This window comes from Bactrocera oleae, chromosome 6 (assembly GCF_042242935.1).
Source record: "Bactrocera oleae isolate idBacOlea1 chromosome 6, idBacOlea1, whole genome shotgun sequence".
Classification (NCBI taxonomy): domain Eukaryota; kingdom Metazoa; phylum Arthropoda; class Insecta; order Diptera; family Tephritidae; genus Bactrocera; species Bactrocera oleae.
In genome coordinates, this window is record NC_091540.1 from 69,431,587 (window position 1) to 69,450,954 (window position 19,368).

The following is a 19,368-nucleotide window of genomic DNA, read 5'->3' on the forward strand; positions in this document are numbered from 1 at the left end:
AAGGCCCTAAATCCTAAATGGTTCTAATTTATTTAGAAAAGATTCTGGTCTAAATGAGGTATCAGCGCATTCTTCTCAAACAAATTTTTTCTAAATAATTTCGAATATTAGCGCGTAACGATTCGTTAAAATTGAAATGTAGGAAAGATAAGAAAAGGAAACCAGTTTGGAATATGAAGTAAATTAAGCGTATATACCAGTTAGTCGCATTTCAAGTTATCTTTTTTTTATAATTTATATAATTTTTCATACTTCTAACAATCTTTTAAATAACGCTAACACGTCAGAAGTGCAGAAGAATTTTTAAATTCTTACATGCTATATGCAGTAAATATTAAATAAACAAACATATATGGACAATAAAGCAAGTAAAAAAACAGGTTTATATTATATATGTATGTACACCTTTACATGCATCGTTTTGTACTCATATGCATACTTTCCGCCTATTTACCTTTTACAAGTGGTTTTCAAAGTGTTTTGTTTTTTTTAGATTATCTGTTATTTTAATCAATAGGCAACCTTTTTATGCTGCTACGCATGCGCGCCACTCATGTATACACACATATATGCTATTATGTACACAAACACATGTCTTCTATAAATAAAGTGTGTGGAGATTAAACGGTGTTTTAAGGATGCTAATGCAGCGGTAAATCTTCAAAGGCATGCTCTGACTGGGAAAGCTGGGTTTGATTAAAGCAATGGGATATGGTTAACCACCAAAAAATATTGAAGTACTAAAAACAAATCTTAAGGTGGACCTTAAGTCCATTCAATCAGTTACAAAACATTTACATACATTTGAAAAGAGCGTCTGCAACACACCTATTTTAAACAAAAATTGATATCTGTACAAAAAGTTGTTCGCAACCCATTCGGTGCTGTTTCGAAACCGTCTAGTTTCATTGTGAACGTAATATACTCCAATGCATTGCAATGGATCTACAGTTATACATATTTATTCTAACCGCTCGCCATGCACTTGCACTTGAAAAAGTATTGAAAAAATCGTGCTAATAAATAAATCTCGAAACTGCGCCGAAATGTAAGCATGAAGTTCGTTAATTGTGTTTCATCTCAAATTTGAACGAACCGAAATTTGTGTTTAACATTTATTTTCTCTTAGCTGTAAATTAAAATGATCTTTCAGTTTCGGCCACTTAGCAGACAGCATGCAATTATTTATTTTTTAAGTATTTCTATGTGTTAGTGCTTTTTGTATTAAATTGCTTTGTACGAGTATATTAAAAGTGATTTGTTGTGTTTTTTCTAATGCTTCAGCGGTCGCACGTAAAAATAAGAAAAAACGTTAAATTCAGTTGCACCAAAGTTATAATACCCTTCACAAATACAAAGGCTCTTTACAAGCGATTGATTCCGATCTAATTTCGTGAAGATACCTCGCCAAATGAAAGAGTTTTTCGTTGAAGCACTTGATTCCAATCGTTCAGTTTGTATAAAAGTTATATGCTATAGTGGTCCGATAACGACCGTTCCGACAAATGAGCAGCTTTTTAGTGAGAAAAGACAGGTGTAAAATCTCAAATCGATAGCTTAAAAACTGAGGGACTAGTTTGTATATATACAGACAGACGGACATGACTAAATCGACTCATCTCATCATGCTGATCATTTATTTATATATTTTATAGGGTCTTCGACGTTTCCTTCTGGGTGCTATAAGCTTCGTGACAATATTAACGTAACCTGTGCAGGGTATAATAAGCAAATTAAAAAATTAATTAGTGTTTTTTTCGTTCCTACAAAAATTTAGGTGCATGGTTGTTCATTATTTTTATTTACGTGAATTTCGCGCTCGAACATTTCCCTTTCATCATGTAGTAGCACAAAAAATACATACATACATATATTAGAATGCATTCGCTGCACAATATAGTCATAAAACTTGGAGTTTTATAATGCGACTAATAGCAATTATATTATATAAAGAGAAGGGGATATTTGCTTACGCTTTCAGTAATATTTATGATCTTTAGAAGCTTGAATTTATTTCTTAGATCAATTATTTAAGGACAAATCAGTAATATTATAAGTTAACCATACTAATGCTATTAAACTGCATTGCACCTTTATAAATGTAAGGCTCGTGCTAGGCTTCAGTGTGGCGATGTGCTCTCTGTTAGGATATGTGACTCCCAGGGCCTTGTTCCTGCGTCTACAGATTGTTTCGCAATCTAGCAGCAGATGCTCTGAAATATTACAGTATCGATAAATTACAGTAAAGAAAGACTATGTCCATATTATATACGGTCTCTTAACCCTGTAGTAACCACTGATATTGATAAAAGAAGCCCCAACCGACTTTGTTTTCCTCATTTACCATTTGCCCTCCGCTGCTACATGCTCACTGTGACCCACCCGTTATGAACACCTTAACCCAATGGAAGGTTCATTAAGATTAGCTTCAGCATAGCTCGTTACAGCTACACAGGGAGAAAATAATTTTGAAGAGGTGTGACTGACCGAAGACATGTTGTCATTCCTGGCAGGCCACTTGAAAAGAAAAGCCACAGAGCCCACAAAAAACTATATTTCCTGCCTCGCACTGCGGTGCCCGTACCTCATCTTCTTCTTAGGACCTGTGGATCATGAAACAAGATTGTCAGTTGTTGTGTTGGAAAGGCTCCGTACGTATACAGCCGAATTTACCTCCTGAATGCAAATGAAAAAAAAAATGGTGAAAAGGCATTGCTCTTGCAAGAGTTGCGAACGTCAGCGAAATTCCACATCAATGATGATTCCAACTGATGTTATTGACCTTTAATTCATTTCTTAGATATGCCCAGATTATTATTTACTTTTATAAAGACTTACCGAAATGAGCAATCTTAGAAGATAACGATCCGAAACAACCTTAGGTTGTAAAGATAACCATCTCATTTGGATATGTGATAAGTATAAGTTTAAATTTAATATAACGCAGAAATAATTAATTATTCTATCATTAATAGAATAGATAATTGTTTAGATAATAGCCTTGGTGCCAGTATATATTGTTAAAAATTTGTCTTCGAAGTGTAAACGTCTTTGTGGAACATAATCTAACTCGTAAGATCTATTTCCTTCACATGTCAAACAACTTCTTGGGTGTATAGTTAGAATATAACCGGTATATACCATATATATAAATTTTCATTGCATTGCTGTAAATAAGTTGTTATATGTACATACATATACTCGCACATATATTATTTATGTATACTAAGAATTAAAATATTTATTAAGTAAACAAATCATATAAGATTCAACTAAGTTGGACCGGTAAACTGCGATAAAACGTTAAATTAACAACCGGAGCGAAAAGCTGAAAGTATAACTGATATGTTTGCACACAAGACTAAGTCTGTAGTAAACAAATGCTTTCATAAATATTATATATGACACACAGCATGAGTATGTACACATGTATATATGTATGTATGCAACGTTATTTGCACTCTGCGCAATCAAGTGCAAACTTTTGCTGGCGATCACTCACTGACAGATCAGCTTTTGTGTATGAATCACGCTTTCAAATAAAACAACTAGGTAGTTGTACCCGAGCGCATTGTACTGCTCAAGGGTAGTCTCATTATAGGTGAGTTTATATTACGCTGGCTTGCAATAACATAAGGAATTGACTTAGATCGTAAATATTTCTAAAATCTCTGCTATTCCGTTATAACCTAACGCAGACATCAAAACGATGTTATACAAATGATAGCTCTGAAAAGTAACAGCCAGAAAAATTAGCTATGAAATAGAGATTAAAATATAGGACGGCTTATAATTCAAATATAATCTAAAAACTTGGATTGAAAAGTTTCCTGCAATCGATTAAGCTCCGCAGAACTTTGTCGTAAGACGTTTATCGTTAGATGTTTGCTCCCATTTGTGGTATGCACATTTTTTGACCGCCGATTGATTTAATTATAAGAAGCCTTTCCACGGTAGAGATATAATAATAAGTTTGTCAATGAAAGCCGAATGGTTACTGTTATTGGAAAAAAACTCGTTTATTTACCAACTATTAATAGGTTTAGTTGATATCTAATTAATATCTGAGAAATTGTTTAATACAAAAGTTTAACTGGTTCCCTACACATCTAATATCATCTTTGGAATGAAATCTCCCTTTTTGAAATCCATTTAAAATACATACTCTAACAAGTACCTAATTTTAGCTTCCATCCGATGTATTCGCTTTCTTACTTTTACATTTTTTGCTTCTTGTTATAGGCGATACTTGTTTCGCCTTTGTAGTTTCCAATTTCATGATTTTTATTACGCACATAAAAGCCAAGCGAGGACGTCATTACTGCAAAACTTCGGTTTTAAAAGCATTTACATAAGCATTTGCAGTGTACAACAACAAAAATAAAAATAAAAATAAAACTTTAGTAAAACATTACTAATAAGGGTGCGGATTCAACCGCGAAGGTCGTGCAAGGTACTCAGAAAACAATGTAGCAATCTTTTGAGGGAACACCGATGTGCTCACATTTGATAGATTAATCATTTAAATATTATTTCTGATGATACATACATATGTATGTACATAACTATACCTCAGTATTGGAAGTAATTGTTTTTAATGAGCTTAAAATCTTACAATAATTAACAATACCGCTTGACCTAAAGAGTAATTTATTAATTGAATTAATTAATAAAAATTCGATAACAGCAATATATCATAACGGATTTTCCCAAACGATTTAAATATTATTGAGTCGCATTAACCATAAAAACAGGAGGATAACAATATACTTATGTTGTATTGAGGTGTTATTAAGAGCATATTCAGAGAAATCTCAAATTCAAAAACCACAGAGAACTAATTTTTTTTATAGATGTTAGTCAAAAATTTGATTTTTTGAGTTTGTTCTTTTATTTATTTGTAAAAAAAATGTACACCTCAGAGTGGCTTAAAGAAAGATATATTATTATTAAAAATCTTATTCCTTCGATCTTTTCCTGATTAATACTCGTATGTCTAAGAAGGTTCTATGCACTTTCAAGTCGATTCTTCACCGACTCTAAAGTGTTTCAAGAAAAAAAGTTTTGAGAGCCGATTCCGGTATCAGAACAGATGTGAATTTTTATCCAATTCTATAAACTCGGTAGAACTCCTTAAAATTACTTCGTGGAGGTCCTGAGAGACTAAACATACTTAAGTATGATGAAAAATATACCAAGTATGTTTAAAAAATAACGGCAATTTCTGTTTCTTGAAAAAAAAACAGACAAACTAAGCAACAAATACAGCTGAAAATTTTATCGTACTTCAGAGGCATATCCAAGTATATATAGATATATGTATATCAACACAATAAAAAAAATTAACAATTGGCCTCGCCAAACCCGAGAAGTTTTGATTTTAAATGTCCTATTAATTTTTTAACACATCAAGTATGTATCAAGGTGTAAAATTATGGATTTACAAGTACGTGTTCGACACCAAACAAGAATTGACGGCTTGAGTATACCAAGACGAGCAAATTTCAGCAATAATTGTTTATACGCGAAGCACGATAAGCAAAGTGGTAAATCGAAGGAAGAGCTGAAGAGCTTTCGTCAAAAATACTAACTCTAATGCCGATACCTGCTTGAGACCTACCGAAAAATTGCGAACTGATCTGAGTAAGATTTGTAAAATACTTTGGAATGCAGAAGAAACAGCTAATGTTTTTTGATGAAGCTCTTGTTATTTACATAAGTAACAAATTTCATTTTCATTTCTAAAATAAATGACTATTACACACATTTTACCCATTAATTCTTCTAGAAAGAATTTTTGTTTTTGACTTGGCAACGAAGGAATTTTCAAATACATACAGATATACATATGTATATTCTCTCAAAATCTCAATTATGAGAATTTAAAATCTAATAGAATTTAGTAAGAATACAAAATTCAATACAAAGTTTTCAGATAAGAATCTTTTCATCTATAAATATCTAATGTTTCTATGCATTAAAGCAAAGAGCTATTGATACCGCGATCTGTATACAGAAGCCATAGTTAGGTGAAAACATTTAACACTTTATTGTGCTAAGTAAAAGCGCTAGCAAATAATAAAATAAACAAATAATGCACAGCTCAGTATATTCATATATGCATACCGTTACAATATCTTTTTATATAAAATATTCTTATCTAATTTGTACAGTTACTTTTATTCATTAACTAGTTTAATTTATCTAAGCATCATAAATATGAAGCTTGCCACCTTAATAGTCATCAGAAAATCCGGAATTTCGTCTTTTGCGTAAGAAATTTGAATAACCACACGTGAATAAGAGATTCAGTTATAAATATTTATAGAATGGTTTGATAAATACCTAAGCATTACATTAACATACTAAATGCAAAATGCGCAAGTGCTTGTCATAAAGCGTGGCGTATTTGCAAAACACCTCCTACACAGCACTTTACAAAATATTGTACAATTTTATTAATGATATAATAAAAAAATATTTCTTCTAATATATTTTCCGTAAAATGAAGCATTTTAGCTTCAGTTTTGAAATACTTTGCAATGAAAATTACCTTATTTACTTTCAATGGAATCACGGCTACAGATATGTTTAAAATGTTGCAGAAGTGTTTTGGGAAGTCTATTTTATCACGAACACAAGTATTCATCGATAACTTGCCTATTATTTGAACAATATAGCGAATGGCGTTCCAAACATGAGCCGAAACCGAAAAAATAAAATTCGCTGTAGGCACTGAAGACCATCCCAACCGAGACTAATAACAACTGCATGAAAAATTCGATTAAGTCTAGGCACGCTTATATTGGCTTAGAAGCCTATTTTGTAGGCGATAATCAATTCTTGTATTGAAACATGTGAAATTGAAGTGTTTTTGTCAGTCCGGGTCTTATTTGATCAGATGGATATAAAGAAAAAAGTTGTTTTGACACAATTTTTAAAATATTTGCTTTCAGAAATTTACTTTTCAATATTGAAAATTTTAAAATTACCTCGTATTTACAATAAATCAATACTCAGCACTCAGACATATTTATACTCTCGCAACCTGTTGCTACAAAGTATAATAGTTTTGTTCACCTAACGGTTGTTTGTATCACCTAAAACTAATCGAGTTAGATATAGGGTTATATATATATAAATGATCAGGATGAAGAGACGAGTTGAAATCCGGGTGACTGTCTGTTTGTCTGTCCGTCCGTCCGTCCGTGCAAGCTGTAACTTGGTACCGTGAGACGGTTGGTATTGCAGATGGGCGTAATCGAACCACTGCCACGCCCACAAAACGCCATTAATCAAAAACAAATAAATTGCCATAACTAAGCTCCGCAATAAGATACAAGACTGTTATTTGGTACACAGGACCACATTAGGGGCATCTGCAGTTAAAACTTTTTTTTAAAAAGTGGGCGTGGTCCCGCCTCTAATAGGTTTAATGTGCATATCTTCTAAACCGCTAATGCTATAATAACAAAATTCACTAGAAGCAAATGTTTTTAGCACTTCTATTGACGGTGTGAAAATAGTTGAAATCGGGTGGCAACTCCGCCCACTCCCCATATAACGGTACTGTTAAAAACTACTAAAAGCGCGATAAATCAAGCACTAAACACGCCAGAGACATTAAATTTTATCTCTGGGATGGTATAAATTGGCTTTATAGGAACCGCGTTCAAAATTAGTCAGTGGGCGTGGCACAGCCCACTTTAAGGTGAAAACCCATATTTTGGGATCTGCTTAACCGATTTCAACCAAATTCGGTGCATAACGTTCTTTTCATATTTCTATGTTATATTGCGCTAAATCGGACTACAACCACGCCTATTTCCCATATAACACCATTTTCAATTCCATCTGATTCTTTCACTTTCCACTATGCATATCAAGCAACAATGATTATATCAGGGTAAAACTTTGCGTGAATAATACGTTTAAAGTATGCCACCTTGTGACCAAAAATTGTCTAAATCGAACCAAAACTGTTTAAGCCCCTAAGTACTAAATATGTGGACCCCAGTGCCTATAGTTGACTACCGAAAATATCAGCCAATCCACAAAGAAATCTCAAACGAGTATACCATTTGACTTTGCGAGAGTATAAAATGTTCGGTTACATCCGAACTTAGCCCTTCCTTACTTGTTCTATTTTTAATTTGTAGACTTATGAAAACGTTCATGATTCGAGGGGTCTCAGCTTTAACGCTATAATTTTAACCAATTTTCCGCATCGTCCTCTGAACTTCTCTCTCAATTTACTGCAAATTTAATTTTTTTCTCATTTCAATCTATTCTATACAAAAAAAAAGTTGCCTTTTATCTATAGAACGAGATAATTAATAATTAATTAATATTATTTTATTAATTAAAATAAAACACACATTTCTATGTCGCAGGTTTGTTGCCTGTAATTGTTAAATTGGCTTGCTACAACGGCTAGAGAGAAGAAAAAATAAAAAAAATAAACTAAAACCCGTCAGCAAAATAACAAACGAAGAAAAAACAATTGAAGTGGATCAACCAAAGTGGAGTCAAGGTTTTTGCAAATGACTGTAATTTTTTAAAATTACTATTTATTTACCGTTTTTTATATATTTTTTGAAGTAAGTAGTAAGAGTAAATAAATTATGTAAACAAATGCGGATGTGTGTAGAAGTGACTTTGGTACGTGCATATGCCTGTGTATGTACGATGTACATATATGTTATTAATTTCATGAAAAAATTCAGGAAATTCGAAAAGGTGTTTTAAAGCTATATTTGTTCGGGGGAATAACCCAACACAAACAGCAGAGAGTCTGCAAACGAGAAATACAATTTATGACAATACATACATACACATAAATAGCCTGTATTTACACATACACACACACACACACTAATGGGCGATAGCATTGATTTCAACAGGGTTCTTGGAAGTAATAAATGTATATTTAACTTACTGTTAGTTGCTGGTTTCGCTAATAATTAACAGCAGGTTGGCACGTTTAAAAACGAACAAACCAACAACAAATATACGCCAAGGTGAAATGCGCAAACCAAAGACGTAATCAAAATTGTGCACAAATACATTGAAATGCGAATGCAAAACATTTAAGCGATTCTTGCAATCCAATTGAAATCTACCACACATAAACTTACACATATTAAAGATGTGCTCATGCATTAAGTCTGATAGATACTCGTGGATATCTGTGTGTGTGCATGTTAATAAAACAAAAAGATTGTATCGGCTGTCATGTAATTAACGCCAGCAAGCGATGCCACCGTTTGCATACAAACAAATGTATTTATTTAAATTTAAAACAATTTTTCTAGCGACTATTGTTCACAACATGTTCCTCGCCTCACGTTTCCACATAAATAAGTAGTTAGGCACAACGGCGTGAAAACTAGGCGCTTGGAGTATATTCGAGAGTTTTTAATATAAAGCTTAACTTACACTAACCGAAAAAAAGCATTCATTTCATAATTTCTCCAAATGTGTCGATTTTTATATATTTTTTTTACGAGTTGTGAAGGGAGTTCATAATATTCATCCGATAATTTGAATGCTGGAAGCTTCCACTTTTTGGTAATATGCAACAAGTTCAGGTGGAAATGTTTTTCAACCTCGTCGCTCACTGCTTACGAACTTTCGATAAAAAAGAGTTTCGCTGAATAAGCTAGAAATTTTTTTTGGAGACACGTTACAACATACTCGGTGATTTCTACGAAAAATTTTAACGTAGGTGAGACTTTGGCTCTCCCGAGTAAATTTGTTCGTTTTAAACTTCATCTAACATAAGCTGCTACAAATATGGTATAAATTATGCGGATCTTTATATGTCATTCAGTCAGTGAGGTCGTTCTATTTATAGAAATATTTACGTATTAGTTTCTAACAAATGTAAAATTTGGACCCTCCCTAATATAATTTTAAAACCTAAAACTCATATAACATTATAATATTTAGGAGCAGTGAGCAGCAGAGACAACACGTTATATACTTAAATATAATTTAATAATTTTATTAACTATTTTAGGGTTCAAAACCCGCTCCTTTCGCTCAGTGTTGAATAGATTTCTTTAACGAGCAACTCCAAAAACACAAAGAATTTCACAATTTGAGTAGAAAATATCAAAAATTAATATTACCCAAAGTGCTGACCATATACCTATTGTAACGGTATTGATTTGTCAAACAACAGTTATATCGTAAAGTGCGTCAGCAATTTCGTAAAGTGCGTTAGACATGAAATTACTAACTTATTTATTTTTAGCGAACAGAAATGCACGAACAATATCTTCGTCGTTCACGAACCTCACTTCACTAATAACGATATGTTATTTTAATTTAATATAAAAAATTTTGCTTTGCATATGTAACTCTATTATTACTTTTCAAATTATACAAAATGCAATTGTCAAGCGGCTAATTGAAATTTAAATAGAAAATCGTGAAGTGGCACGAAGATTTGACGCGCAACAAACTTATAAACTTTAGTACAGCCTCAATGTGTTTACTCACGTTATTACAACAAATACGCTTGGCGTCTGTGTTAAAACAAAAAATAAATAAATAAATTAACACTGATATATAGATGTGTTAAAAGATTTTAACTTGAAATCACAATTTGTTTTCGAAATTATTACGACTTAATTTTTTGTAAAGTGCAAAAGTGGCAGCAATAAGCGACTATTCTGGGCGGCTTTTGCTGCTCAGTAGCGCAACTAGCTAACGCTTTTGAGTAAAGGCGCAGAGCTGGCGCTTTGAGTTCATTTACGAAAATAAATATAGTCATTAGAATTTATTTTCTGGATTTATTATTCGTCATAAACTATAACTAATGGATTTAAAAATTACATTTGCTTACGTAATAGCGAAGATTTTTGACAAAAGCGTTAGTTAAAAGCAAAAATATAGTAATTATTTTTATGAATTTTGTGTACTTTAACTACTACTGTGAAAACACCTGCTCACACCCAAAACTAATTAATATTTACATTCCCTTAATTTATTACTAGCGGCGTTGTAATAAAAATAGAAATTTAATAAACTATTAGCCATCGCTAAAATTACCACAGAAATCAACATTTTATATCAGAAAATACTTTCAAATTAAATAAAAGCAACGAGGGAATCTCCAATTTCGGCGGAGGTTTACGTCCACCTACAATAAATTAAGGGCAATATTTTTTTCGGTGTCGGTCTTTTAGACAACGGTTACTTGATTTTTACTCAGTTTAGTTTGCCATTTTATAATGAACAGACTTACTACAGAATAACATTTGCAAATCATGCAAATTTGTTACCACAAAAATGGCTCGGTTCGCGCTTTACGGCGCCCTGCATCCAATATTACGTCGACATAATCGTCCAGCAGAGTCGGTAATTCTAGCAAATTGAAGCCAAAACGAGATGGCCACCGGTTCCGATTTTCAAAAGAAAATTCTGACAATGAAGCTCACTTCTGGTTGAATGGGTACGTTCATAAACAAAATTTTCACATTTAGAGAGATAATAATACACAAGCCATTGTTGAGACGCCGTTATATCCCCAAAAGTCATTGTTTGGTGTTCTCTCTGGGTAGAGAGAATTACTGCTCCATATTTCTTCAAAACTGAAGCAGTCCATAATTTTACACTCAATGACGAACGCTAAAAAGCCATGATTAATGATTTTTTTGTGTCTGCATTGGAGGATGTTGATCTGGACGACCTTTATTAAAAATAAAGAGCTTGTTTATGTTGGATAATTTTTTCTAGGGCAAAAACTGAAGACTCAGAGGACGTCGGTAAAAATCAACTTAGAAATTAGCGGAGAGCCTAATGTTTATGTAGCTGTATTTGTAGCGCTGCTTCAATCTTAGCTTGGTTAAATTTATTATTGAAGCTTGGAATTCCTAATAAAATTAACTGAGTTTTAAATGTTTTGTATAAACAGCAACAAATCAAATTATTTTGTTTATACCATACATATATACACATATATTATTTAAATATTTGTTATCTTATTTAGTATTTTTATAGCTTTAACTTCTTGTTTTGGAAAACATAAAACTCGTTTCTGTTTATACATATATCCTTGAGTGAATGTAAAACTTATTTAATATGTTTCTTAAATGTAAATATAATATAATTATCTATAATTACAAATTTTTTTTTTCTCATTTCAGAACTTCTTAACCAAATGTGGAATGCTAAACAAACAGCGTTAATACTACGCCGTACATACATACGTACATACATCTATAAACTAATATGCAATGAAAAGGCCAAAGGTGGACTAATGTATGAGTTTGTTTCTTGTGTTTTTAGTGATAATTAAATTTGCGTGTATAAAATTTAAGCAAAAAAGAATTTGCATTAGCAGAAATAAAATAAAAAAGTGAAAAAAATAATTTAAAAAAATTTTACCAAAAAATCTAAAATGTAATGACTTTGAATAAAAGCCGAAAAAAAATTAATTACAATATTGCTATTTTTTTATAAATACAGTGCAGTTCATTATAATAAGTCTCCATAAGTGCTTGCGGTAAACATAAATATTTTTAACAAAAAAGTTAGTGTAAAAATTAAAATTATCAATGTCGAAAACCAGCACAAACCGTAGATAACAGTAAAAAATTGCAAAATTATTCAAAAAGAAGAAAACATATGCCAAAAACGTCAAAACAAATAAATCCAAAAATCAAGCAAAACGCCATCGCATCAAAACACATATACTTGCTGACCACATTACACCTGCGCACCTCAATATAAGCATACATACGCGTACATATACCACACTTCGTATTACGTACATACTGCACAAATATGATGCACATTAATGCCAACGTGAAACTGTAGAAATTGAAGTAAATAAAACGCAATAAAACAACCGAAACTCTCGACTCGCAACGCAGACGTGTCGGAATTTCGATAATGAGGCGTCAGTAAGCCATCGGCCGTAGAGCATACAACGCGCGAACGAGACACTCGTAGAAAATTTCGTTTTTCAATACGAAACCGCAATGCAACGCGCATGCTAGGTGTGTGCATATAGTGGCTGCGGGCGTCACGTGAAGGGTGTAATTCACCTGTTCGGCATTGATGGTGTCGGTGACGAACGCTCGCCATGCGAGTATGCTTGACATAAGCCAGCTATTAGTGAAGCATTTACCGCTAGGAAAATAAACGACAAATACGCGCTTCGTTGTTATTGAGCGATCACTGTTGTTGTTGACAATATTATTGCAGCAGTTTTGCGCTTGCGCTGACAGTTCAACTGCTTGATCACATTGCTTGCCTGCAGTGTCAAGTGACTGCTTAATCTTTTATCGCTTACGTTGGTTCCTGACTGCAGCCGTCTGCTGTATCCATCTGAAGTATTCCTCTTAATTTTCCTAAGCTAAAATATGACCGTGTCATATGCCGGTGAAGTGCCGAATGGCAGTAACTTTGGCTGCTTCTGGCGCATTCTATGGAAGTGAGTATGAAAAATTATATCTCATATGTTTATAATTTATTTATTTGATTTTATTTTATTTATTGAATTTAACAAGTATTTACACAGGCATTTACAGGAAAATGGTTCGAGCTAAATTTTAAACTTCCAATATAGTATATTATTTTTTCGACAGCGTCATAGCAGATAACGGTAGTACATTACCATAACACAAGGTCAACAGGGGATCTCGGGTGGGGTTGTTACTCTGCTATTGTACCATATATTATGGTAGTAAACCAAATGTTGTTGTCTATTTATTTTCATAGAGAAGCGACCGTCAAGAGCAAGATGATGGTTATATCAATCTGTTGAATAACTTGGTCACTAGTAGTGGAATTAATACGAGCAAAACTGAGTTAATTCTAGATATCAAGAAATTTGGGAATTTGCTTTCCTTCAGCGATGAGATATATATTCATCTCTATCCCGTTCAAAAGCTGAAGAAAAGAAACTTATGGGGAAAAAAATTAATTAAAATAGTTTGATTTTCGTAAAAAGGGTATCGAGTAAAGATGAGGGCTATCTTCAAAAAATATGTATATAAACCGTAATTAAATCAATAATAATTTATTGGATTTGGTAATACATGGCATTTGACCCCGAGCACCCGGTGACACATTGATTTGCTGTCGATGTTTTGGTAGGAAGACTTTTATTAGGCTGAAGCATTTTTCGAAAAGAAGTGCTCAATCTTAAGGACTCAATGGATTATCTACTTTGCAATATTAATTATTACTCGCTTTTGAGTAGATACTATTTCATAAACTTTGTTATCATCTACGACCATGTCGCTTGTTAAAATTTATTTGTACCTATATATTACTTCATAACTACTATGACTCATCACAAACGAAACTACAATAGGTGATTTTTTTTGGGTTTTGTTGACATTTCACAAAAGCAATTGTGTACAAATATTATGGTTTTGTACGTTATATAATCTTACTAAATTTTTGTGTGTCATGTGTATGCATACATATATGGTATATAGATATACAAGTATATGTATATTTATTTAAGCTCTCATTTCCCTGGAAATTTTAGAAAGAATACGCTTGTAAACAAAAGTGTCATGTGGATGTGTGATTAAAATGTGATGGTAGTGCCCGAGTGGGTTGGCGTGTGACTACACAAGCCATATTGAACTTATAAATATAGATCAGCCATTATGGGCTAGCAATAAACTCGGCCCAAAACCTGTCAAAGATGTTTGCAGCACAACCATATTAAATTTGTTGCACAAACTTTTTTTGAAGTTAGCTTTGAGTTGTCAGCTGAAGATGTACGCAACAAAGTGGGATGATGTAGTGATTACTAATGATTAATAAATATTTAAATTTGAATAGTGCGAAAATATATTTTTCATATAAATACCAAAAAATTTTCAATTCGATCTTTTTTTTGAAATTTTTTCGAATGTTTTTCTTTAAAAATTATATTGTAAATAAAGCTAAAGTATTTATATATAAGAATTTTGTAATAAAATATATTCCTTACGAAACAACTAAAAAATCGCAAAAAACGTGTTAAAATGTGAGTTATGGAAGCATATACTCGTACAATAATATTATGTGATGTAAATAAATTATAAAATTTTTAATGAAAATATTTTCATTTGCAATCTGGCAGTTTACTCATATTATATATAATACATATACCTATATAGTGAGTATTGTAAAAAATCACATGAAAGAATTTTAATTACTTACTTATAAAACTACAAAGCCATACAACAATGTTGTAACATTGACTAATTGATATTGATGTGAATGGAAAATTTATTCTCTCACAATTTTGCCAGCCAATCAATATTATTTTAGAAAAAATCTAAATTTCGTTCAACATGAATATACGAGTAGCTACAATAGAATTTCTGTATTAAAACGTATGTGTGAATAAAATTTCAGACAGTGTTATATACATATATAGAAAATAACTTTTTATTATAACAATATTTTCGCACTTATTTGAAAAACCGTGTAGTATATAAGTAATTTCGCATTCAAACTTATTTCTGTCAATCTTATAAATATATATTAATATTTAATTTTTATATTCTTTCCAATTAAGCTACTTATTACTTTGTGTGAACTTCAATATTGTATCATAACAAGTAAATTATCAGACTGAGAAAATAATCAGATTATGAAATCGAAATTGAGAACCATGAAATATAGCAAGCTCACAGCCACAATTGAATTCGTATTTATGGTTATATATATGAAGTAATGTGTGAAGTTAAAAAATTACACAAAATTATACATTTATCTTTATATATGTAGTCTGTTTGTAGGGTTATTATTCTTGTTAATTGACTCGTTTCAGCAGACACATAAGCAAAGTACGTCTAATTATTTCACTTGAAAGACATACAAGTATATATAATATATATAATTAATAATAATTTTTTATTATTACGAATTACCAGCTATGGCCCTTTTACTTCCCTATAATACACATATGTAAATGGCGTTGTCAATTAAGAGTCGTAGATCTCAGCGCTAAGATCTCGTCATATTCAGAACTTCTTCTAATTTACTACGTCGAGATGTGCCCCAGCAGCATGTGGTTGAAGGTACTTCAAAGGGAGAGAGAGAGAGAGAGGGACTGCCAGCAATAACAATCCACCTTCAATTTAAAAATGATATGCTTTTGCCAACCTAAATTAATTGCAGAATCTCGGTTGAAGTACACTTAACCGAAATAAAAGTTTTGACCTAAAACCTTCCCCTGATCTTACGAAGATACAGGCTTCGAAGCTTAAGTGAATAACTCAACGAACGTTCTTTTTTATAAATCGAACTAGTTTAGAGACACTACTCAAGCATTTGAAATGAGTCATGCGGATATTAGAGTTGGAAAAAGCTTTTCAATATTACGAAAACTTTCAGATATTTGCAAATACTCAATTTTTTAAACTTCTAACATATTTAGATATACATATGTATATGATATATGTATAATATGGTAATAATATGTACGAATGCATAAACTACGGGAAGTGCAAAAATTGCTTGCGAGGTCATTTAGTTGCTGGTGAACTTTTTGAATGACAAACCGCCTAAAAAATTGGTTGGTTAATAAATATTTTATGAAACTAGCAAAAGCTTTCAAATATGTAAATAATGTGAAAAAACAAAATCAATCAATTTACTGGCCGTCAAATTTCAATTCCCTGAATTAAAATTAAAAACAATTTTTATTCGAGTTTTGCGGCTTTATTTCTTATTTGGCGATAAAGCACGTGTCACGAAGCCGAAATGGCAGTCAAGCTGAAAATAACAAAGCCGCTGCCAATAAATGTAATTATGGTACTTACATATATGTATATAAGTACATACAAACGAGTATATGTATATAACGTAAGCTGGTGTGTCAAAGTGGCGCATTATCACCATATACATGCATCTGTATATGTATATAAACAATTACATGTACTCAGCAGTTTATTATGAAATTTTGTTGTTTTTTACTTGGTCTAATGTCTATGGCTGTATGATGCTAAGAATTCTGTTAATAGCTGGATTCGGACGACAACTACCGAACAATGTTCCAGAGCGTTTATTTCATTTATTTTCAAAACACGTTGGGTTTTTTTATGAAAAGCAATGTTTTAGCCTTTGAAGTTGAAAAATTATTATTTAAAGAGTACTTTTTAGGAAATATAATAAATATATTGAAGCGAGAATCTACAAAAATATTTCACTAAGTGCCGTACACTGATTATAATGATTTTTAAATCTTTCGTTTTTATTTACTTAGTATGATTTCTGTTTTATTACAAAATAGGCCTCAGTATCGGCAATTACGTCTCAATCATCGTTTTCATTGATTTGAGACAACAGATTCAATACTTGATATATATGTATTTTGAAGTTTAAGTTATGTTTTAAATCTGTTTCGTCTCCTTCTTTCTCTGTGCTTGTTGGAAAATTTATGTACGAGCATATATATCATAATATAGTATGATAGAGAGCAACTTTTCCCAAAACAATATATGATCAAGGGCACATCACGTTCACAAAAAACAAAATTTAATATTTTTTAAGTTAGACGCGATCTCCGACCAAAAAAAATGTCTACTGGAAGATATTATCCGTAAAATGACCTAAGGTAAAAAAATCGAATACAAAATATCCTTTCAAAATTCGAATTTTGATCAGATCAAAAAAACTGGTAGGTCAGTGTATAGAGAACTACTTATAAACAGAGCGTGTAGAGCACATTTTATGATCGGAGCATTTGTCTTCGAGTAACCACTGCAGCGAATTCGAAAAATACTGTTTTTAGAAAAACGCGTTTAAAGATAAACTAATGGAACTGAGCGACTACCATTTAGAAGCCTGTAACTCACAAAATAATTGAAACATTCATTTAAATTTTTAGTATGTTATATTTAGTGTATACCATTGATATATGCAAGAATACATTTTTTTATTTATTTCGAAATTGCACACTATGTCTGCCCCCTAATTTTGGTTTTGCAGAGTTCAAGTTCTTAATAATTTGAATTTACTATTCACATACTTATGAGTTGAATGTATGCACTATATATACAAAAAAATTTCAACTAACTCGTAATTTATAATTTCTTAGTTGCCAGTCTCGTAGTTGAAGTTTTGACAAGCGCTTGTACATACATAAAAGCCGGTATTTACAATTTTTATTTACGCAACTTAATGCAAGCACTTTGCTGTGCTAACTAGTGGTATTTACTCGTTATCTATTAAACATTCTCATTCATCATTCAAGCAGAAAAGAGTTAATAAATACTTTGTTAGACATAAAAAATATTTGCAATTTCAATAATATTTGCACGTTGCACAAGTACTCGTATTTATGGAAGTTCAGAAACATTTATAATTTCTTTATTTGTTGTAAAACTGCAAATAAATGTCTAAATCTTCTTCTTCCTTAATTAAATACATTTTTATTACTTTTGATCATCTCCAACGAACATGCATATAATAGAAGGTATGTGTGTGTAAGCGCGCGTGCGTGACTTTCCGAACCAGCCCCTTTGCTTGTTAACTTGTCAAAACATTTGCGCAGAAGCAACGCTGCGAACAGTTTGTGCATTGCATAGGTATAATTTATGACGGCAATTATGAAACATATTTGCATCTTAATTTTCCGACGCATAAATGGCGCGATGAACCTGTTTGAGAATAACAAACGACTGACGGACAAAGTCAAGTGCATGTCAGGCAATGCAGTGCAGTGAAAACAGCAATTATGTAGTGCGAAAAAAATTGAGAAAAAAATGTTTTTGCACCGTTATAATGAATTTCTTTTTATATGCTATTAAAAAAATTAAAAATGTTTGCTACTCTTACAATATAATTAGTATACTGATAATAACATGGCGCTTACACCTTGGCTGCGGCGCTTGAACGTGCTGAGCTCCTCCTAGAAATTTATTTAGCGCTTCAGGTTGTTATCCTATAAATAAATTTTGAATAAATATGTACATAAGTGTTTATCTTCTTTGGAAGTAATAATTTACTGTTTGCGTTTTGTTTTTATTATACCAAACCGGTTTGGTATAAAAGTATGATAATAGATGCATTTTTTATTAATTTTTGTTTATTGATTTATATTTGAAAAATCATCTACTCACGCAGTATAGCTCTCTGTTCTAATCCAACATGTTTACTATTTTCTTATATTTTCAGATGGCGTGGCAGCGTTTACAAATTGGTGTGGCGTGAATTGATCGCTTACTTATGTCTTTATTATACAATTAATTTAGTCTATAGATTCGTATTAAATGAACAACAACAATTGTAAGTGAATATAATAATTTGTTTATAAGTTTAAATACTTTATATTATGTAGAGATGAAGTTATTCCGTTGTGTACTGCTATGAGATTAGTCAAAGTTGTAAGTCACGACTTAG

General features: G+C 31.9%; 1 protein-coding gene across 4 annotated transcripts in view; it reads left to right on the forward strand.

The window, feature by feature from the left end:
- Window positions 1–19,368, forward strand: part of Best2 (bestrophin 2) — a 37,045-nt gene that overhangs the window by 3,021 nt on the left and 14,656 nt on the right. For all 4 annotated transcript variants that reach the window (XM_036364377.2, XM_036364375.2, XM_036364380.2 and 1 more), the window contains exons 2-3: window positions 12,156–13,447; window positions 19,144–19,254. In XM_036364377.2, the coding sequence (XP_036220270.2) occupies window positions 13,377–13,447; window positions 19,144–19,254 (182 nt within the window). In that variant the 5' untranslated portion in view covers window positions 12,156–13,376. The remainder of the gene's footprint in view (window positions 1–12,155; window positions 13,448–19,143; window positions 19,255–19,368) is intronic.